The 24,173-nt window shown below is 36.7% G+C and overlaps 1 protein-coding gene across 1 annotated transcript in view; it reads left to right on the plus strand.

Annotated features, from left to right (window-relative positions):
* The window catches only part of LOC129235492 (uncharacterized), an 81,182-nt gene extending 67,443 nt beyond the window's left edge, over positions 1–13,739 (plus strand). The window contains exons 6-18 of the mRNA XM_054869358.1: positions 388–648; positions 750–940; positions 1,009–1,359; positions 1,427–1,521; positions 1,586–1,808; positions 1,873–1,964; positions 2,059–2,792; positions 2,877–3,028; positions 8,592–8,659; positions 8,744–8,883; positions 8,959–9,080; positions 12,877–13,239; positions 13,312–13,739. Of these exons, the coding sequence (XP_054725333.1) occupies positions 388–648; positions 750–940; positions 1,009–1,359; positions 1,427–1,521; positions 1,586–1,808; positions 1,873–1,964; positions 2,059–2,792; positions 2,877–3,028; positions 8,592–8,659; positions 8,744–8,883; positions 8,959–9,080; positions 12,877–13,239; positions 13,312–13,471 (2,952 nt within the window). The 3' untranslated portion in view covers positions 13,472–13,739. The remainder of the gene's footprint in view (positions 1–387; positions 649–749; positions 941–1,008; positions 1,360–1,426; positions 1,522–1,585; positions 1,809–1,872; positions 1,965–2,058; positions 2,793–2,876; positions 3,029–8,591; positions 8,660–8,743; positions 8,884–8,958; positions 9,081–12,876; positions 13,240–13,311) is intronic.
* The last annotated feature ends 10,434 nt before the right edge of the window (positions 13,740–24,173 follow it).

A 24,173-nucleotide genomic window follows, 5' to 3' on the forward strand; every position in this document is an offset into this window, starting at 1 on the left:
GAACGGCAACAGCAATCCCAGCGTTTCACAAACAATGTCAGTGATGGCCAACCAAGCCATCACAACCGCAGTGAACCGCATCAATAAAGTAATTGTCGCACATCAGAATGACAAGTGCGAGCGACTGAAGAAAATGCAATCGATCACCTGCTCCGACTCGGAGGACGACTCCGAGAGGCGGGCACAACTCGAAATAAACAATCGATGGAATTATGGCGGCTATGATGGTGTAAGTGAAAAATAATAAAACAGGGTTACTTTTTGATGCCTCTATGCAACTGGAAAGAGATTTTTATGAAGGCGATAATGACTTTATTACTAACTGTCTCGAATTTTTACCTAAATCTATTCATGTAATTTTTGTCATTTCTAAATCGAATTCCTCAGGATACGCGCACGCATGTGGTGCAGGAAATCTTACGTAATGAACAGTCCTATGTGGAATCGCTGCAGACAATCGTCACAAAATATCTGAAGGTACTCAAGTCTCCCGAGCATGCTGGCATGATCGATTCACGCACCGTGGATGAGATATTCTTCATGGTACCCGATATACTAGAGATTCACGAAAAATTCCATGCGGAGCTGAAATCGCGCTGGGATGGCTGGGATGCGAACCAGAAAGTTGGTGACGTCTTTCTTGAAACGGTACGACGAATCACATTCAAAAGTGTAGCTTTTTCTTATTCTCTTTTCAAAACCTAATAAGTACTCAACAAATATTCTTCTTACTTATCTGACGGCAATAGTTTTCAAAGTTGGAGGTGCTGGAAGTGTACACATCGTTTGTGAATAACTGCAATCGCGCGAAGAATGCCATCCGTAGTACGAAACATCAACGACCTTCGTTTGCGAAATTCCTCGAAATGACTGCACGTGAGCATAAAGGCAAATTGACGCTAGACAATTTACTCATAAAACCGGTACAAAAGTTCCCGAAGTAAGTTGTTCTTCTAGGCTCCTCACTGCCTGTGTATGACTCACACGAAATCCTTTTACCCCATTCAGCTACGAAATGCTCTTTCAAAGACTTATCAAACACACCGATTGCGATCATCCCGATCAGAAGCATTTACAGGATGTGCTTAAGCTGGTGCATGACATACTCGTTCATATCAATTGTAAGGAGCGTGAAATCCTTGAAAATGGCCAACGCGAAGCGACTTTGCGCGAGCTCGAGGGCGTTATTGAAGGTATCACCGATCTGATTACACCCGATCGGCAATTTCTGCTCTTCGACTTGGTTTCAATGCCGTCAGGGCAGGGTGCACGCAAAGAGCGCGGCTTCTTTCTTTTCAATGATTTGCTAGTGTTGACGAGTATTAAGAAGCGTAGCGGCACAATACGAAAGCCAAATCCGTAAGCACGATTTGAGTGTATGAAAAAAAAAATATGTTTTTCTATTTATGCTAACACTTTCTTACAGTTCTACCTGCCCCGGTACAGTAGCCTCTACATTGGATACCAACAAATACAAGTTCCTGACAAAGATCTCTTTGGATTGCTTAGAAATTGTGAAGAGTAAGTGCTCGGTAAGGTATTGGTTTCACTTTTTAATTTTGCTCCTTCTGCGCGCTCCTTTTAGCTAAAGATGAAAACGTAAAGCGTATTATGCTTGAAATCGAAAATTTAGCCGAGGACTGCAATAAGCTACAAAACATCGCCAGCATCACTACATCACTCAAGTACCCACACCAGTATCTGGAGGATGTCATACGTGAACTACTGCGAGATGTGCAGCGACAGCTATCAGAGCGTCAGACTAATGACACACAACTGAATATGCTCGAACTGCTGGTCAACTCACCGTAAGCTAATAAACAAATAACCACTCCTGCATCGACCGAATTCTATGTAATCGTCTAATTCTAGGAACGGAAGTCAGAAACTGTCGATCGTCTTCAGCAAAGCTGAGAAACGCACTCAGTGGGAGAAGACCTTTAACGAAGCTAAGCAAAAATTGGGTGGGAATAAATAGCATTCTTGTATTATTCTGTCATTTACATTGACGCGCTCCTACCCTAAAATACGTGTGCATTTCGATTTTCTCATTTGTAGCTGCCACTCTCGAACGACATCCTATTCCAGAGTTCTTGATGTCCATACCAATACGCAAAACGCGAGCCGGCTTGCAGTTTACTTGTGCCGCAGCCACGCTCAGCGAGAAACGTGACGTGTGGGTGTGCAACAGTGACGGCTACGTCGGACAAGTGTGCATTATGTCTCTGTACCCGGAACCAAATGTGACCAGCTGCAATGGCGTTTGCAATGCTCGCATCCTTTGTGTGGCCTCAGTTCCCGCCTACAACTCGAACAATAGAAACTCTGCAAACAGTGGCGCGCAGCTGCAACAGCAGGCACAAGCAACGCACCCGCGTAGCGCAAGCACTACGCCGCAACACAGCTACACACAGCAATTGCGTGAGTATCGCAAAAGCATCTCACCGAACTTTCAACCGCCGCTTGCAATTGGCACGCCGGAGAAGAAGAAGACGCCATCTTCAACTGTGGCAGGCGCGGCTAATTCAATTGGTGCGGGCGCCGCTACCACAACGGACAATGGAAATAGCGAAGGCACGGCGGACAACCAATTGGATTTGAATTTAAGCTCCAGCGATGATGAGACGGATACTGGCATAGTAAATATCAGCAGCGTTGGTGGCGCGGCGAGCAGTAATGGCAGTGGCGTTGTCGAGCGCGTGCCGAGTCCCGCTCCGTCAACGCAGACAGTTGCCTCGGCGACACTGCCCGGTAGCAGTAGCAGTGGCACACCGTCGCATCACTCGCACCAAGTACGTCATTTGAACTAATTTGGAAAGGAGAATTTTAAACATTAAATACAAATAAAAATATTTACTTTCTTGAATTAATTTCAGGACTCCAATCCAGATGAGGGAGATGGCAACTTATCAACTATGTGGATCGGCACGGAGGACGGTTGCATTCATGTCTACAACAGCACCGACAATATACGCATAAAGAAGAATAGAATAAAGATTGAACATCAGTCGGCTGTATATTCCATATTGTGAGTAGAAATAATACGAAAAATTGAAGAACTAATACGATGCAGGGGGTCCTATTACGACCGCATGTTTTTGAAATACAAAGAAAGACATACAGAACAAAAATCCGCGGTTATTAGAAAAATTTAGGTGTTCCGGCTAAATTGCCTGAATGACGCTTGGAATTTCATTGCTGTTGTTGAAGCAGCGAAAACATTTCCCATAGATGTACGGGGAGTGCTGCTGGAGTGATAGTCCTTGGCCGGATATATATAGGGTGGGCCATGTAAAATTTGCTTTTTGAATCGGCTATAAAAAAAAACTAATCAATATTTTTTCAAACTTTTTTTTTTGTTTTAAAGATTGAACATTGTCATTTATGAATGAAAAATAATATCGTTTAAATGACTGCCACGACTGGCTTTACAGTAGGCCAATCGATCAACCCAATTTTCAAGCACATTTTCGATTGTTTGGGCTCCAATTTCATGAATGGCAACTTCGATTTCGTGTTTTAAAGCATCAATCGTCTCTGGATGGTTCGCATAGCATTTGTCCTTAACGACTCCCCACAAAAAATAGTCCAACGGGTTTAAATCACAGCTCCGAGGCGGTCAATTGATATCGGGATTTCGGCTGATTATTCGGTTTTCAAAAACGGTAGCCAAAAGTTCGAGTGTAACTTTGGCAGTGTGACAAGTTGCACCGTGCTGTTGAAACCAAATGGCGTCTATGTTATCCTCTTCATCCTCGTTGAGCATGTCACGGTAACGCTCTCCGTTTACTATAACCACGGCTCCTCGCTCATTTTCGAAAAAAATGGCCCGATGATGCTGCCACACCAAAAACCGCACCAAACAGTGACTCGTTGGGGATGCATTTGCTTTTCTACAGTAATTGGATTTTCAGTGTGGATTTTCGGGGCCCCAAATCTGACAATTTTTTTTATTGATTTAGCCACCGATGTGAAAATCAGAAAAGAAGAAGAAGACTCACCACTTTGGAAATAGGTTTCCAATATTTCCCAATTTTGTTCAAGCGTATAGCGTCGTATTTCGTAAATGTCAAACCTTTAAGTAAATTATGAACACATTTGACATGTCATTTCTGTTACCATTCTCAAAAAAATAGGTGGTTCAAAAAGCAAACGCTATATGGCCCACCCTGTACATAGTAAACCCGGTAGCGTAGAACCGACTGTCGGGGAAATTTCTTTTAACTGCGTCTTTCGTGTTAGTAATAGTTCTTAAACTTATTGACTTTGACACAGGAAAAAGTCCGGCACCGGTAATGAAAATTAATGTTCCCATTTCTCTACAAAAATGTATCTGATATTTTACAGATCTTTCACTTTTAAAAGTAAGCTAGACAAAGTAACATCTGTTGTAAAATTTGTTTATTAAAAACTTCGCTTTAAAATCTTCTATTTTTTTTATAAAAAAGAGCATGAAGAAAGGAAGGTTTTGATTCTTATTAAAACGCTGAATGAATATTGGCCCCAGGCCTCTTCAACCACTTACACCCTTAATTAGCTGTTTAGCCGAGCTCCTGCTCTTATTTGTGCCGTGCGTCTTGATTGTTGTTCTACAAAAGAAGGGACCTACAATTTTAAGTCGGCTCCGAACGGCACATGGATTTTTATGAGAACCTTTTCATGACAGTAATAAACTCGAAGATTTGTCATTGCCTGACCAGGGCCGACCGCTATTAGAAAAAAGTTTTTCTATTATTTGGTGTTTCATGCTCGGAGAAGCGAATCTCTGCATTTCCCGAGTGGTAGTCACGCGCCAACCCATTCGTCTACGGCAGCCGCTGAACCTTACCAGGCGGAAATCCTACAAGAATAAATGTAATAGCGGGAAATTGCATAACTTTAGTGGTCAATTCACAACACCGGAACTCCACATACAACTTTCTTCCTCTAAATTTCGGCTTCGCCACTTGAGCCCGGAAGAAATTATTTTATATGTCGCGTTATCGGCCGTTAGGGGTGATCGAATTCCACTCTCATTCTCGAGGAAAGCCAATTGACTTCCTCTAACTGCAAGGAAATGAAATTGAAGATGAACTGGCCAATTGTGGATTAGCAGTTACCCCACAGGGACCAGAGCCAATAAACGGAATCAGTTCTGCAGGAATCATGAATTGGATCAGCAATTATGTATGAAATGTACATAAAGAGCGATGGTCCAGTCTAGAACGCTGCAGAGCTGTTAAGTGTTTTGTGACAAGCCCGAACAGAAAACTGTGGAACTTTCTTCTAAAACTTGGAAGAAAAGATGTTCGGTTGATGGTTAATATTATTACAGTACACAGCCCATGGGGTCAGCGTATGCCCACTATTGGAATTATTATTGCCTGTCTCGCTTACAGGACGCCGATAGCATTCAGCTTTTTTGTTGTGAGTGTCCCACCTTTGCTAAAGCAAGGCTATGAATTTTGAGTTTCGATGTCATGCGAATGATTAATATTTGTTCTCTCAGACTGCAGGATATTTTGAGATCTGCTAAAGAAATTGGAAAATTCTCACAGGACTCTCTGTCTCTGTTTTTTATTTTTGTGTAGGAGGGGAAGCAGCAAAAGCCTATGGTCGAAGCCGTGGTGTGGGACCTACTAAATCCCCCCTCATGTGGTATGTCCTCCTGGAACTTCACCGTTAAGTAGTACGTCAGGAGGCCGTTGTGAGTATATTGTTACTCAATCGTCTGTTATTGTCATTCTGTTCTGTACATTGTGTTAAGCAGCTGTTTCTGGGGACCTGCGTGCATATTCCGCGTATTGAAGGTTCTTCATGATATTTGCGGTCACTACAAATGTAATTTTCCAGTTTTCTTCGTTTTCGCACGTATGCGGGATACAATTTGTCTCACTTATGTTTTCACCAAACGCTCTCTCAAGCATATTTCGCTCATTAATGAACCGCGGCCATTGGAACAAGATATGCCTTGCCGTTTCTTGCTCTTCGGGGCACTGCGGGCAGTATGGGTCGTTCTCAAGATGCAAGCTGTGTAGGTATGCTTTGAAGCAACCGTGCCCAGTAAGCAACTGTGTGATACAAAAATAAATTTTGCGCAATCCACCTCGCAATGTTTGCTCCCGTCGTATCTGCCACTTTTCCATTTTTCCATTTTTCCATTGTTCTCTGTTTCTGTTTCTGTTTCTGTCTCTTTCTCTGTCTTTGTCTCTGTCTCTGTCTCTGTCTCTGTCTCTGTCTCTGTCTCTGTCTCTGTCTCTGTCTCTGTCTCTGTCTCTGTCTCTGTCTCTGTCTCTGTCTCTGTCTCTGTCTCTGTCTCTGCTTCTTTCTCTGTCTTTGTCTTTGTCTTTGTCTTTGTCTTTGTCTTTGCCTTTGTCTTTGTCTTTGTCTTTGTCTTTGTCTTTGTCTTTGTCTTTGTCTTTGTCTTTGTCTTTGTCTTTGTCTTTGTCTTTGTCTTTGTCTTTGTCTTTGTCTTTGTCTTTGTCTTTGTCTTTGTCTTTGTCTTTGTCTTTGTCTTTGTCTTTGTCTTTGTCTTTGTCTTTGTCTTTGTCTTTGTCTTTGTCTTTGTCTTTGTCTTTGTCTTTGTCTTTGTCTTTGTCTTTGTCTTTGTCTTTGTCTTTGTCTTTGTCTTTGTCTTTGTCTTTGTCTTTGTCTTTGTCTTTGTCTTTGTCTTTGTCTTTGTCTTTGTCTTTGTCTTTGTCTTTGTCTTTGTCTTTGTCTTTGTCTTTGTCTTTGTCTTTGTCTTTGTCTTTGTCTTTGTCTTTGTCTTTGTCTTTGTCTTTGTCTTTGTCTTTGTCTTTGTCTTTGTCTTTGTCTTTGTCTTTGTCTTTGTCTTTGTCTTTGTCTTTGTCTTTGTCTTTGTCTTTGTCTTTGTCTTTGTCTTTGTCTTTGTCTTTGTTTTTGTCTTTGTCTTTGTCTTTGTCTTTTTTAGAGACATTAGTCTCTGTCTCTGTCTCTGTCTCTGTCTCTGTCTCTGTCTCTGTCTCTGTCTCTGTCTCTGCTTCTTTCTCTGTCTTTGTCTTTGCCTTTGTCTTTGTCTTTGTCTTTGTCTTTGTCTTTGTCTTTGTCTTTGTCTTTGTCTTTGTCTTTGTCTTTTTTAGAGACATTAGTCTCTGTCTCTGTCTCTGTCTCTGTCTCTGTCTCTGTCTCTGTCTCTGTCTCTGTCTCTGTCTCTGTCTCTGTCTCTGTCTCTGTCTCTGTCTCTGTCTCTGTCTCTGTCTCTGTCTCTGTCTCTGTCTCTGTCTCTGTCTCTGTCTCTGTCTCTGTCTCTGTCTCTGTCTCTGTCTCTGTCTCTGTCTCTGTCTCTGTCTCTGTCTCTGTCTCTGTCTCTGCCTCTGTCTCTGTCTCTGTCTCTGTCTCTGCTTCTTTCTCTGTCTTTGTCTTTGTCTTTGTCTTTGTCTTTGTCTTTGCCTTTGTCTTTGTCTTTGTCTTTGTCTTTGTCTTTGTCTTTGTCTTTGTCTTTGTCTTTGTCTTTGTCTTTGTCTTTGTCTCTGTCTCTGTCTCTGTCTCTGTCTCTGTCTCTGTCTCTGTCTCTGTCTCTGTCTCTGTCTCTGTCTCTGTCTCTGTCTCTGTCTCTGTCTCTGTCCCTGTCTCTGTCTCTGTCTCTGTCTCTGTCTCTGTCTCTGTCTCTGTCTCTGTCTCTGTCTCTGTCTCTGTCTCTGTCTCTGTCTCTGTCTCTGTCTCTGTCTCTGTCTCTGTCTCTGTCTCTGTCTCTGTCTCTGTCTCTGTCTCTGTCTCTGTCTCTGTCTCTGTCTCTGTCTCTGTCTCTGTCTCTGTCTCTTTCTCTGTCTCTGTCTCTGTCTCTGTCTCTGTCTCTGTCCCTGTCTCTGTCTCTGTCTCTGTCTCTGTCTCTGTCTCTGTCTCTGTCTCTGTCTCTGTCTCTGTCTCTGTCTCTGTCTCTGTCTCTGTCTCTGTCTCTGTCTCTGTCTCTGTCTCTGTCTTTGTCTTTGTCTCTGTCTCTGTCTTTGTCTTTGTCTTTGTCTCTGTCTTTGTCTTTGTCTCTGTCTCTGTCTCTGTCTCTGTCTCTATCTCTATTATATCTTATCTCTTTCTTTCTATTACTTCTCTTCTTTCCTCCTTAACTATCTACCCTTTTACTTTTCATAGCTTTGAATACAAAGGGCTTTTTAGCCTGAGTGTCTTAGGAGTTACCAATCTCTCGGTGCTTCTTGGCTCGCCCTTTTTAAATATCAATTTTTTTCCCTCTGACTACTGTATGAGTATTCTTGTGGTGGATGTCTCTGACTTTGATGGATCGCTTTAAGTTCTTAGTTCCCAAAATTCGACAATTACATATTTTTTTGACGTGCCTATAGTGTTCGAAATGCGATTATGACTCTGAGAGTCTGAAGAGATTATCTTATAAAAAAAATTATCAATTATTTCTTAACATTTTAACACGTTAAATTTCTCGGTTAATCGGACCACTATGGGGTGCGCAATATACTGGCGGGTTTTCGATCAAAAAAATATAAAAAATAAAAAAATAAAAAATAAAATTTCGTCAAAAAAATATAAATTAAAACAACAGCGGTCTTAATAGGACACCATAAATTTTAAATAAAATTCATTGTGTTTTGTCATCATAAATTGCAACTACTTTCATTGGACAGGTACCTGGATAATCGCGTGTTTGTGTCTTTAGCTAATGGTGATATTTGTGTCTATCTTCGCGATGGCGGTAAGTTTTGGCCTCCTTATACTCATTTATGTAAAATCGAGATATTTTAGTTTTTAATTTTGCTATTTTTTTTAATTTGTGTAGCTGCTTGGAATACCAGTTCGTCGCACTGTCTTCCAATTGGCACCGTGTCGAGTCCTGTAACTAAACTGCTAAACGTGCACGGCAGGCTGTGGTGCTCCATACAAGGCATTGTCAAGGTTTTGGATATGGACACATTTCTGGTTCGTTGTGTTCTCTAACTAAATTTGCAGCTTTTAAAAAAATTTTAATTAACTGTAACGTCTCAAATGCTTTAGGTGGTCAACCAAATACAAGTCTCATCCGATTCGAAGCCAGTTACTAATATGACGGTATCGAACAATTACGTGTGGATTTCAATACAAAATTCGGCGAATATAAAGTGTTTTCATTCCATGAGGTAAATTTGTTAGCGCTTTTTATTATCGCTTGTGCTTTGTATCTCTTTAAAACGAATGAATTTAGAATGCCTGCTTCGTTTTTAAAAGAAAGAGATTTATGCTCGATTTATGGAAATTGCATGCGAGATTGTGGAGTGCACGATGCGAATTTTTACAGAAGAAAATATTAAATATTAAATGCAATCCGCTGTCTTTGACTGCTCTCAGGTTACTATGCCAGTGCTAGTGCGTCCACTCCAATCTACCAATTGGTACTGTAAATGCTTTTAGCGGTTTGGGGCTCATGTCGGTTACGGCCACTGACGGCTGGTGGCCGCGTAAAACATACCAGACGCTGTCATATGTGCGAGTCGCTTTGTGCAGAAGTTCGGACATTGAGACCAAGTTAGCACAGTCTCAGTCCGCTCCGGAAAATTGCTCGTGGTTCTGCGACTCAATTCTTATTTCGATATGAAAATTATGGTGGAGAAATCGTCTCGCCGTACATACGTTAGGAGCAGTGTGTGATCCAGCAACTAATAAATTAACCATTGGGCACCCGGCACTTTTTCGTCTTTGGACGTGTAACAAATTTCTATTATAGCCACGTAGCTCCCTAAAATTTAATTTTCCATCGATTTATAGATATAACCTTTTAAAAAAGATCCTCGAACAGGACGAAAAACCAGACCCGGGTGCCCAACTGAAGGTTTTAAAAAGGGTGTCCAACGGAGGTTTACATCTCGTACCTTTTCCTCGTAAATCTCTCTTTTCATAGGGGTATTCAGAGAGCAGTAGGCTGAAAATTTAGTGAAAAAGTGCTTCTACTTGCCCCTACCAGCATGAATCGTATTTCTTCTCATTTACACACCGATTCAACCTAAAACAAACACCACTATTTTTCTTTATAAAAATATGATTCATACTACGATTAAAATTAGTTTCAAAGGTTGCACATATATTTAAAAAAATTTTTAAAATTTAATCAATACCTTAAACATTTTATCCAGAATTTTCCTCTTTACTTAGTTTTACATTCGTCTGAATTTTACCCCAAAAAATATATAACTTTCAAGCGATTACATCATACCGTTGATTTTTGACAATTTTTTTTTGCTGAGATGCCACACTTTTTCTTTCATACAAAGTCCAGGCTCGAAATGTTTATATTGAAGAAAAACCCACCACCGTCAGCCAAAAAAAAAAATTCCAAAAAACTAATGGCATTTTGTAGTCACTTTGTTGGACTAAAATTCAATGGACTATAAAACTGTTTACCCAGAAAAATTTTATAAATTTTAAAAAGTTGCAAATTTTGGTGAAATTTTGAAAAAATTTGTACAGAGTCTGAATACTTGCGTTATATGGTTTTTGTTGTATTATGAACGGAATTTTCATAAAAAAATAGAGATTTTGTTTATAATTTTTAATTTAAAAAATCGTGGCGATACAAATTACGAGGTTTGTTTGAAAAGTCTGTGCAAAAATCAAAACTCTTTAATTGTTTACCCCAAACCCCACCACTTTTATTTTTCGACATAATCTCCTTTGATTCTTATACACTTTGTTCAACGCTGTTCCAGTTTGTTGGTCTCTTTCCAATAATAGGATTTGTGCAAGTCTGAAAAATAGCCATTCGTTGCTGCAATTACCTCTTCGTTTGGATATAAAAACTTTTTCTCCGCCTCCCATTTCTTCAAATTGGGGAACAAATAGTAGTCCGAGGCAATCGAGGAAGTCTGGAAATTAGGGGGGATGTGAAACGAGTTGGAACTCTATTTCGATTAGTTTTGCGACCACAGCTGCAAAGGCGTGAGTTGATGCGTTGTCGTGATGGAAAGGGAAAATAATTCGACTTCCTCGATGCCAAACGAAGGACTTTTTTGAAAATCACTCGACTTCCTCGATGCAAACGAATGCCAAACGAAGGACTCTTTTGAAAATCACTCCACTTCCTCGATTCAAACGAATGCCAAACACAAATAAATAGGCCGATATGACTGAAACTTGGTTTGTGTCCTTCCAAGAGATGCCACTAACAAAACATAACCTCGATACCCGCCAGAAATGCCGTCTCGCTGACTTTCCATAGACTTTTTAAACGGCCCTCGTAATAGTGCTTACGCAAGTAGGGAGTAGGAAGTTTTTTATTAGCTTGCAGTTAGAAAAGGTTGCTACAGGTGGCGCAAAATTAATCATCCAATTTTGTCTTTGAATAACTTTACATTTTTTTGTTCCTTATTTAATCATTCAATTTGTTTTTGAATAGTTTTTTCACTAAATAAAAAAAATAAATATTTTGAGCAATGAAAATGGCTATTTTGAGCTTTACACGAATTATGTACATATTTAAAATTAAACAGTGATTAGTTTGCAGAAAACATGGCTTTAATGTTCAACGTCAACTTAAGACTAATCTGTACATTCTAAAATAAATTGCTTATTACCTAAAACAAAGCTGCATTTTATGAACAGTTAAACAAAAAGCATCACGCCACCTAAAAGCTCAGTTGCAATGGTGTTTTTCCATGCAATATTCCTTTTCACTATTTGTTTATTTGTTGCTACTAGAAGTGTTTAATTAAGGTTCCCCAACATTGTTTTTCCATTAAGAGTTCTTAACATTTAACTTCTTAACATTTACCATCGTTTATATTGTTTAACATTTCTTTAACATCACTATTGTGTTATGGTAATGTTAATAACATTAGCTCTGTTATTAACAGAGGCTTATACATAACTCGCGGTTCATTGCTTGTCTGTTTGCATACTGCAGCTGTCTAGTTCGCTAGTGTTAAAAATGATTGATGTACGACCACATTTGCAAAAATTTGGTGATCTTTCGTTGGGGTGATTAATTTTGCGCCAGCTTTTATATAAATAATGGCTGGAATTTAGAATAATGTATATTGGGCAATTTTTGGCAAATTATTATGTCTTTATTAATGAAACTTGGTGGAGATGCTAGTGAGGTGTTAAGGAACACTCTTTATAACTCCAAATTATTCGGGAACTAATAATTTCATAATTATTTGCTTTCAAAATGCCCTTTGGAACTTCACTATAATTTGCCACATTACACTATATATTTTTTAACACTTCACTAAAATTCACCAAACATACACTCACACGTGTGTTTTTACTGATTTTTATCCTTATAATCGAATTATTTTTATTAAAATTAAATGCAAATTCATTTGTCCCTGCAATCTCTTTCCAATTTTAAACGCGAATAAGAAGAAGATTGGAATGACAACAGTATGGTGTTGCCGGATGCCTGCAAATGAAACAAAAATATGAACGAAAATTAAGTATTTGAGTTTAGTGTTAATGATGGGGATGGGGGTTATTGTGCCTCCTTTCTACATACACGCATATGATGTTTTAATTTTGGGTTCAATGGTTTTAACACGGAAAGGAGTTCTACGCAAAAATACTGTGTTAATTAATTTAATTTAATTTTAACTACTTTATTATTTTTTGTGATATGCTTAATATCATTGTTTTTAAGTTTAAATGAGTTGTATTGTATGTTTTTATTTTCAAAAATATTTCTCAATTTTAAATTACAGCGAAAAATACTGCAGTTTTACCTCTAACCCCCCCCCCCCCCCCCCCCCCCCCCCCCCAACCCCCCCTTTTAACATTTGTTTTTCAAAGCGATATACATTATACTAAAGTTTTCTCTAAATAATCCACATCAAAATAATATCAGTAAAGCTCTTTAGCTTCCAAAGCACTCGCCGCGGCTCATGCAGTTTCCCATTTTCCGTGCCTGTTAATTATTTTACTTATCCATAAATTCTTCTCTTTTAGTAATGCGTTAATAGCCGAAATAAATCTGGCACCGGCTGTGAATAAAATGCTCTCGAATTGCGATGAGATTATACGCCAGCACAAGGCCGCATGCTTACGCGTCACATCGCTGCTTTCGTGTCGAGACCTCATTTGGATTGGCACCAGTGCGGGTGTACTGCTCACCATACCAGGGCAGGGATCCGAAAAGGATGTCCAAAATGTGGTGCCCACTGGCATTCCCCATGGGCATACGGGACATGTGCGTTTCTTGACCTTTGTCGAGACGAGCGGTCTAACATCGGAAGGCAGTGGCAGTAGCACCGGCTCAACGGGACGCGATGCCGAAACAGCGGTGAGCAGTACGGATTACAGGAGTCAAAGGTATGGGATTTATGCAATTTATTTATTTTACGCAAATTAATTGCGGGCCTCTTTACACTTTCACATGCGCAGCACTGCTAAACATGCGAAGCCAAAAGCGGAATCCAGCACAATTTTGGTAATATCCGGCGGTGATGGCTACGAAGATTTCCGAAATTCGGGTGCGAATTCGCTAAGCGAAATTGCCGGCCGTGAGGATAGCACCAATCACTTGCTGATATGGCAAATTTGAAGTAGGCGCCGCAAGAACCGTTGGAAGGAATTGCTTTCACGGTGGAAAAACAACAACTAGTGGTGGCAGCGTAGTCCGGGCGGATACCGGCGCAAGCGTGGAATTAATCGGCACACGAGCACGAGCATCTAAACGCAAATGCAACGCGAGAATGTGACGAGATATTTCCTGCTTCGCAGCTACCGAACGGCTACCATATAAGCTAAACCAAAACACATACACACATACAAAAAAAAAAAAAAGAAAACTCAAAAACTACAGAGTAGCGCCGGAAAGTGAAAGCGTTCAGAGAAAATCTCGAAATTCTTTGAATGCTGCGTTGTGAAAGTGAGTTGGGCTGAAATACAGTTTACTGAGATTATTATTATTGGCGCAAGAGCTCGCATGCATGCATGCAAACACACCTACATACACACAAACATGCACAGCATTAGAGGGGGGCGGCACTTTCGCTGTGTTGCCACCAAACGATAATAAATTCGAAAAGCGATTACGCAAAAAACTCTTTTAATTGTTAAGTGAAACAAAAACAATACAAAATTGAAATTGTGTGTACGCCTGTGTATACGATGTAAATGTTAGTTTACAATTGTAATATTTCTTTTGACCCTTTTAAACTTATATTTACATACATACATACATATATATGCAACAACAATACATGCATAGAAACATACTTACAAATATTGTTAAGTGCAAAATTCCTATACATATTAAATTATACATAATTATCTTCTATACATGCATGTATACATACATACATACATAGATATTACACACACACACCTACATACATATGTATGTAGTATGCGGTGTATAAGTACACACATACACGCACACACATATTTAATTAAAATTTATATAGCGAATTTCAGCACATAATTTTTTATCAAACTACTTAGAAAGTACGCATAGACTTATGTACACACATACATACATACATGCATACATATGTACAATGTGTGCCCACGCAGTATGTGTGCATACACACACACACACAATATTCGGCAAATGAAACATGCAAACAAGCAGTAACAAAACAACAACAAAAACAAAAACAAATGTATGAAACTGAAACTGAATAATGTGCCAAAATGTGTTTCCTTTGCTATACTAATACATACATACAAACAAAATGAATATATGTAATATCGCAGTACATTGCGAAACTAAAGTAGATAATATAAATAAATGCATAGAAATCCTAAATAAAAGTATGCATATGTATGTACACACATACATACATACATATTTAGACAAATCAACATTAACAAGTAGCTTCTGACAGTTGTTTGACATAACTATTTTCTTTATTTAAGAAAAAAAAAAACCACAAAAAAAAAAAATTAAGAAACAAACAAACAAAAAATAGAACAAAAAGAAAAATCCTTTTGTATTTTAAGCGTCGTAAGAATTATAGCAGAATGTGTAAACTAAATACCTACATATATAATTATATAAATACATACATATGTATACATAATTGAAAACAAAAAACAACAAAAACAAAAAAATACATGGAAGCATACAAACTTACCTAAAATCATATTGACGGGGTACAACTGATAAATCCCGCAAATATTTTTGAACCGATTGAACAATAATTAAATAAATCTACTATTTAAGCACTATTTACAATAAACTAAAAGGAACTAATCATAAATAAATTGTATTTGTAATTGTTTAAAATATGTAAATTAAATAAAATTAAAGCAAGTCAAAGAAAATTCAAGTGAAATTAAAATTTTCAAAATAAAATAAAATTAAATAAAATACGAAAAAAACACAAAATCTTCTATATTTAAGTATGTAAATTTGGAAAAGCGTTATGTTCAACCTGCATACATACACACATATATACATACACACATATGTATATGTATAGCCAAAGCAGAGAATTTTAATCCATTAATGTTAATGCATTAACATTCTCTGTTAATCCATTAATGTTAATCCATTAACATTCTCTGGCCAAAGTGAGTTGAGATTGAGCGCAGCCTGCATAAAAAAAGCAAAAACGAAAACTAAAAACACGCAAAGCAAAACAACGCAAGGCGAAGTGAGTTAATAGGTTTGTTCATGTAAAAATTATCCAGTTACTTAATTTCCGAGATTTCACACTCAAAGCGAAAATTATCAAAAAAAAAAGTACACGAACGCAAGGCGCATTCATTAAAAGTGGTGGCGCTTGACCAACAACAATATTTTTTGTGGGTTTGATTGTCACGGCTAAGCATTGGCGAAAAAAAAAAACAAAAAAAAAACAAAGAATGAATTCGCCTTGAGAGCCACTTGGACATGGCGAAAGAGAAAACAAACAAACAAAAAACAAATCAGCTGATTTACTGATACCAAATTTAAGAAATGAAAGTAAAAATAGTAAAATTTGCAAGATTTACCAAGAGCTCATTAATTTTTTTCTCGGGAAAAAATCACAAAAATACATTTTTGTTTCAGTTGGGCTACCTCGTTGTTGTTGTGGCATGTTTATTTATTTCAACATTACTTATTCAAAACCTAATCCTAAAATGAAAATATAAATTAAGGGATTACATACAGTTAAAAGGCCGAAAAAGCGCTTTTTCCAGAATTTTTTGCTGAGAAAACTTGAATTTATTGATCTAAAAATTTTTACCCACATTAAGTTAAATTTTAACTATATTTTGAGGCTTTGTATTAGTAAAAATATTTATTTGGAAAGGAGCTACAGCTGATCTCCGGGAGCTCCTCTCAAAACAGACATTTTCGGTGACACATATATATTGCTGAACTGGATCCTCTGAAATTGAATTAACGAATGAACAAATTTCGTTAAAGTAATGTTAAATCGAGTAATTAATCGAAGGAATAAGCAAAATAAATATTTTTGACAAAATGGCGGTTTCTAAAAAAATTCTATTTTTGACCAGAATTTCGACCTTAAATTGTTTATAAAAAAAATGGATCGCTGAGAAAAAATCTTCGATTAACTACTAAAAAATATATTTAAGAAGCTCGTGTTAAAATTTGAAACTAATCGGTTTAGCCGTTTTCAAATAATGTTGGTCACCGACTTTGAAAACACCATTTTAAGAATTCATTTACATGGGGCTCTCATTAGTTTCATCGTGTCAGCTGATACGGGCGTACGTTTACGTTGGTGAGTATGGGCACCATAAGAAGTGCAAGCTTAAAACACAAAAGATACCTTCATAGCTTTCGATTTGTATTTCGGAAACTGCAGCAACGGTGGCTGGAGACTGTGGTTCAGAAGTACCCAACTCTATATCATTGGCTGATTCCTATTTAATTTGACTTCAAATAAACTTTATAAATTTAATCTAAAATATATTTACTTGAATTCACCATTTTAATCACCAATTTTATTTAAATTTAGAACTTTGACTCGATTCGCAAATTTAAATTCGTGTTTATTTTCAACTTGCGATCAGCTGTTCTTCTCACTTGCAAATTATTTCAAGTAAAAATGTATGCAGAAGAAACTGGCAACTTCCCCTCAAAATTAAATGCCATTTTGCTCTCTCCCGTTTCCACTACCTTGCAAATTTTCTAGATACATGAACACCAAAAAGCACTTCATGAACAGACCTAATGCAATAGACGACGCGCCTGAACAATTTCAAAACTCACTAAAGGAGTCAAATTTATGTATAGTAAAATAAAAATGGGCAGTAGTTGGCAATACTGGCAGCCAATCAACAAATAAATACATATACCGGCGAAAGTGATTTAGCTCACCATCGGGTATGGCGAACATTACTTAAATTTTTATATACATATGCATACCTACGCACATACTTACATACATACATTTATGCAACCGATTTGTTCAAAAGCAATGCAAAAATATATATTTACAAACATATGTGACATTCAATATTAAACCAAATGAAATGTACTGTAATTTTAACTGTTACATACATACATACATACATATATAAACTTACAATAATAATGCTTGAAAAAGGCGGCTAAAGGCTTATAAAGTCCCGAAAGTCCTAATATCAAAACAGGAGTTGAGACAATTTAGTGCCAACGGGATACTTTTGTTGTATATGCACACAAACACATGCATGCACGCAATGCTAGTTTTATACATTTTTTAACGGCGAAAAGTTATGCATACTCAGCAAGGACCAGCAGAGCTTTGACGAGAAATCAAAATTCAACAGACTTCTTCTATACTTCGCACTGCGTCGGCTAAACGATTGCTTGCATAAGTCGTTAAAGAGATTTTTTATGTGGCGGGTCATCTCATGCGCTGCAAAGTATGCACAGTTAGGCCTTAACTTCAGGAGTATACAGGTGGCAATGGTTGACAAACGCACTTGTACTCGTGTGTGAGCAGGAGAAAGTCCCAAATATTTCATACACAAAAGGTCGCAAAGTGTGAATAGGTTTAATATGGCACTGATATACTTCCCCTACTTTTCTCTATACACTCCGTTGTAAAATTATAAAAGGGGGCGTCCATAAATTACGTGAGATGTTTAAGGGGGGAGGGGGTCGAGTCAAATCTCATCTAATCTTACGTTGGAGAGAGGGGGGTTCTCGGCAAATATCACGCAATTTTTTTCTGATTGAAACAAAAAAAAATTATACTATTTTGGTCCATTATCCAGATTGTACATGCTTAAGATCTAATCTTAAGCGTAATCGTAATATGATTAAGATCATTCATTAATTCGTTCGAAAGAAAATAATTTCATTCATACTTCGACGTTATACATTACTACTGTCAAACCACCATATTTGTTTTATACCAAATAGCTCAATTTAATCTGAATTTACTGTACAGTGTAGCCCGTCGTTTGTTTTCGCGCCACTATCAGCCGAACGCGAGACTCGATGAACAAGAGCGTACGAGCTGAGTGGCAGCGACACACGGACACACGGATCTGCATATGATTCTTCACGACCGTTTTCTGCCACCTCCATACCCTATCACTCAGGTAGATGGACGTTTGACAAATCCGGACTTTAAAGAGCATGACGCAAAGTCATTTGATCCATTTCTAATACGCCTACCGATTCAACCGCCTTCATCAGCACGCCTTATGATCTCTATTGCCCAAGTACACGTGATGATTTAGAGAAAAGATGCTGCAGTACACGCGGTATTTACTTCGCATCTATCACAAGAGCTGCAGAGCACAGGCGAGCAGCTCACATTGCACCAGCTAAACAAGCGCGAATGTTCCGCAAAGTGCGACCCTCATGGATTGTCACAAGACGAGCTAATGAGTTACTGTGCGCAAGCGTCAACGGCTTAGACTGGCTAGATCAGAACGAAGTTGAAGGAGCAGATGATTTTACTGAAAATCTTATGGACATGTTGGTCCCAATAGTCTCTCTTGAAACCGCACATGATTCTCCATGGACTGAATTAGAGTAGATATTCTTTTTTTAATCGCAGTAGTTACGATTGTTAAATTTTTATTACATTTATAACTCTCAGCAATATTGATTACTAGTCTTAAATAGTCGTAAATAAAAGCACGGAGCAAATTTTTTTTTTCTTTTTACAATAACAATCCAACGCGTTTACATAAGAAACCCACATTTTGAAAAATCTCACGTGAGATTGGGGGATGGGGGAAGGGGTTGAATAAAATCTCACGACATCTCACCAGGGGGGAGGGAGGGTCAGAAAATTAAAAAAAAACACCTCACGTAATTTATGGACGCCCCCAAAGCGCCTCAGTTTCTTATGAAAATATAGTTCCTACTACAACAAAAAACATATAACGCAAAGTTTCAGACTTTGTGCAAAATTTTTCAAAATTCCATCAAAACGTGGAACTTTTTAACAAACACTTTAGAATTTCTGGGTATGCAGTTTTATAGCCCATTGAATTTTAGTCTAGCAAACAATTTTTTTTAGCAGTAAAGAACTCCCGCCGTAAATTGGAACAAAGGTAAAACATTTGAAAAAAACAGGCACATTTTCAGAATTTTCTGTTTTCTAAAATTATGCCGGATGTTTGAAAAAATTTGGTTGTTGTACCAGCACAAGTATACCCCGAACATGTACGGGAAACGCTGCTGAAGTGGTAGTCCTTATTTACATATATATGTACCCTATGATCTGAAAGCCCCGGGAGTGTTTCAATAAAATTTCAGGCAAATTTATTTTATCTCCTTCAAAATATATCCACGAAGTGGAAGAAAAAACTTGCGCTATTAGAAAAAACGTTTTCTTCATTTTGGACTTTCACCGAGATTCGAACCAATGTTCTCTCTGAATTCCGAATGGTAGTCACGCACCAATTCATTCGGCTACGGCGGCCGACAAACCTTGGTAGAACATAAATCCGGGTCGAACCGACTGTAGCTTGAAGCGGTTAACGCAAATGTTAGACGCCGTTTGGCCGTCATTCTAGAATCCAAAGCTCCTTCTTTCTTTTGCCTCTTGTTTCCCGCTCTCTGTTTTTCTTGTGAATTTGATTCTTCGTCCAAGAGGGCCCCTCGCCTGGGCAGCCATTTGTCCTTATCTAACCTAAAAGACATGGCCAGATGATTTAGATTTTGTGTGTGAGTGTGGCCCTATGTCCGACCAGGGATGACTGGAATTGAAAAGACGATGAAGAAATAATAACGATTTATTTTTGTTTCAATATCTTGTTGAAATGTCAGGTACGGGAGGCCAAAACAAGTATACATAGTGGGGCCATGTATAATAACCGATACACGAACTACTTATAAAGCAACAACACAAACTCGGATATCATCTGGTGGCGTGTAATAGGTACGGAGTCCTGAAAAAATGTTCTTGGGGAAAAATTCAAATTCATTCTCATTTTAAAGATAAACACAACATTTATTTATGTTTCTATTTCATATTTTTTAATTAATGACATTAATAGTTGGCGGATATTGTGCAGATACACACACTGTACTAATACTACTCGTAAATGTATTAAAAAGCAAAAATTCCGTTACAATAATTTCATAAGAAGAAACCGGTCACTCTATTTGAAGTCAAAAGGTTAATTGTAATGAAAAAATACCGTTATGCCACTATAAACGAGGTGAGTGTTCGACAAGTCATCTTGGTTTTTTTTTTGTTGGGACAGACTAGCAAGTACAGCACTCAAACACAATTAAGTTTCTTGTACAGCTCTCGGGTTCCCCTTTCAATTTTCTTTAAATCTATTCTACTCGATCTGAGTAGATCTTGTGGTGCCCAGGAGCCAAGGTGGTCGCTTTTTAACACATCAGTGCCAAAGGCTTCAAGCTTGATTCGAGCGAAAGCGGGGCAGACGCACAGGAAGAGGTCCGCCGTCTCATCCTCCTCTCCACATGCTGGGCAGAGTGCAGAGTGAAGAGTTTTCCATGTGCTTTGCCCATAGAAAGGGCAACTTCATCAGTCCAACCAGCTGCCTACAGTCCAGCCTGCTTAGTGACAGGAGGAACTGCGACAGTCGGTCGGACATGATAGGTAACATCAGTTTTGTCCATATGCAGCCTCTCTCAGCCTGCCGAGCTTGGGTTAGAGTAACCCGTTTATTAACCGTGGCTTTGGGAAGGGAGGTGCAGAACGGGCTCCGAGCGAAAGAAGTTGACCTCAGAGCCCATTCTGGCTAAAGAGTCAGAGATCTCGTTACCCACGATACCCACGTGTACCTGGGCCCATGTTAGCATCAGGCTATTATGTCTACCGACATAGTTCAGCCCGGATTTACAGGACTCGCCTACTCTTGAAGTGGTTGCGGGCTGTCTATGGCCATGAGCTGTCGCTGCAGACACATCTCCATCGGTTTTCCGCAACAAAGTTCATCGCTTCTTGAGCAACTTACACCTCCGCTTGAAACACAGATGCATGCATTTCAAGACAAGACATCACTTATAAATGTTTCTTAAGTATCTCTCAATTATCGCATCTTTAAACGGTTACACAAGAGGCGCGACTTCGAGGAAGCAAGGAAACTTCGGTGTGGCCGCCGACTCGGAAATGAAGTTATCAAAATCGATAGCAGAATTCTATATAGCAAACAAAAAAAGAAACAAAGCAAGATATCTTTAAAAAGGGAATAGTGTAGGTACAAAGTGGCGCAAAATAATCACCCTATCGAAAGATTTAAAAGTTTTGCAAATGGCGTTATAAGTCTATCACAGCTGACACCTGTGAACTAGACAGCAAGCAATGGAGCGCGTAAAGCGCAAAATAAAGAGTTCCATTACACCAAATTTTTTCTTTTATTTAGTACAAAAGTTATTCAAAAACCAACTAGGATGATTAATTTTGCGCCACCTTGCATATGTGCTAATTCTAAGTGAATTGGCTCAGAGATCGACTGCCATTTCCATCGACCTACCCACCTATGTATCATACCTTTGTGTGTTAATTGATCTTCCAGGATTCAACAAACTTCTGTAGCCACTTTTTACAAGTCTCTGCCACTATATAAAGTACATATGCATGTACGTATGTATGCGCATTAGACCGTTATTTGGCTGTCATCGATTTGCGCTTTAATAAATATTTTTCTTAAAATGCGGCACATTTGTTCTGCTTCACTAAACAAAGTATCTGAATTTTTTGCAGCCGTGTGTTTGTGTGTGTTTGTGTGCGTATCAGCATATCCCAAACTACATACAAATAAGATACAGAGCAAAGATTCAAAAGCAAAACGAGCAAAAAAAAAAATTCGCGTTTTAAAGTTGGTTAACATATAAAATTTGCTAAATGAGAAAATCTAAACAAAATACCGACAGATTTTTAAATAAATGTTAAAAAAAATAAAACAAAAAACGATTGCAGCTAAAAATTTAAATAGGCAACTTAAAAATCAACAATTAATAAATTATAAATAAATAAACCTGTTAAATTTTTAAAGACAAATTTTTGAATGAATCTTTTACCAATGAATTTTGTTCAATAAAAATATACAAATAAAATGAAAAACAAAGCCGCAGAAAAAAGTAAAAAAAAAAAAATGTTGGAAAAGTTCAAAATTTACTAAACATATATGTAAATACATAAATAAATAGGTACATATCGCGCGTTTAATTATGTAGGGAAGTGGCTCAGAATTTTATTAAACATTTTTTTAAATTAAAATTTTATTTTTTAATATTTACATTTTTTTTATTTTATCTTATTTTTTTTTAGAACTTTAACATACATTAAAATAAGCGGCTGTTGAGGTTATGCACAATATTATGGAGTTTTAATAACTTTTTTTAATAATTTTTTTTATTTTTCACGATTTTACCATAAATTAAAATAAGTGGCTGCTGAGATTATGCACAATCTTATGGAATATTCAATATGGCGAATTTTAATACATTTTTTTTTAATTTTGAAATTTTTTTTTTTTTATATTTTTATTTTTATAATTTTTTATTTTATATTTTTCAAGATTTTACCAAAAATGAGAATAAGCGGCTGCTGAGATTATGCTGAAACTTATAGAATATGCAATGTGGGGAGTTTTAATGTTTTTTTTATTAGATTAAATGTTTTGTTTTTAATATTTACATTTTTTTTTTGAATTTTTGTAAATATTTTCCATTATTTTTATATTTTTAAGATTTATTTTTTTTTAATTAAAATTTTTTTGTTTAATATAATATATAAAATTATAAAAAAAATGTTTTTTAATATTTATATTTTTTTATGTCTTAAGATTTTACCATAAATCAAACTAAGAGATTATGCTCAATCTTATAGAATATTCGATATGGCGAATTTTAATAAAATGTTATTTTAGTATTTAAATTTTTTTTCTAATATTTAAAATGTAAAAAAAAATTTTAATATTTTAATAATTTTTATTTTTTTTTACAATAATACAATTTTTTTTTTAATTAAAAAAATTTTGTTTTTAATTTCTTTAAAATATTTTTTTATTTTAAGATTTTATCATAAATTAAAATAAGCGGCTGCTGAGATTATGCTCAATATTATGGAATATTCAATGTGGGGAGTTTTAATATTTTTTTTTTTAATTAAAATATTTGTTTTTAATATTTAAAATTAAAGAAAAACAATTTTTTTAATATTTTTATTTTTTTTATGTCTTAAGATTTCACCACAGATTAAAATAAGCGGCTGCTGAGATTATGCTCAATCTTATGGAATATTCAATGTGGGGAATTTTAATAATTTTTTTTTTATTAAAATATTTGTTTTTAATATTTAAAAATTTTTTTTTAATATTTTTATTTTTTTTACTATGTCTTAAGATTTTACCATAAATTAAACTAAGAGATTATGCTCAAACTTATGAAATATTCAGTGTGGGGAATTTTAATAATTTTTTTTTATTAAAATATTTGTTTTTAATATTTAAAAATTTTTTTTTAATATTTTTATTTTTTTTTTATGTCTTACGATTTTACCACAGATTAAAATAAGCGGCTGCTGAGATTATGCTCAATCTTATGGAATATTCAATGTGGGGAATTTTAATATTTTTTTTTTAATTAAAATATTTGTTTTTAATGTTTAAAAATTTTTTTTTAATATTTTTATTTTTTTACTATGTCTTAAGATTTTACCATAAATTAAAGTAAGAGATTATGCTCAAACTTATGGAATATTCAATGTGGGGAATTTTAATAATTTTGTTTTATTAAAATATTTGTTTTTAATACTTAAAAATTTTTTTTTAATATTTTTATTTTTTTTACTATGTCTTAAGATTTTACCATAAATTAAGCTAAGAGATTATGCTCAATCTTACATAATATTCAA

This window comes from Anastrepha obliqua, chromosome 1, assembly GCF_027943255.1.
Source record: "Anastrepha obliqua isolate idAnaObli1 chromosome 1, idAnaObli1_1.0, whole genome shotgun sequence".
In the NCBI taxonomy this organism is placed as follows: Eukaryota; Metazoa; Arthropoda; class Insecta; order Diptera; family Tephritidae; genus Anastrepha; species Anastrepha obliqua.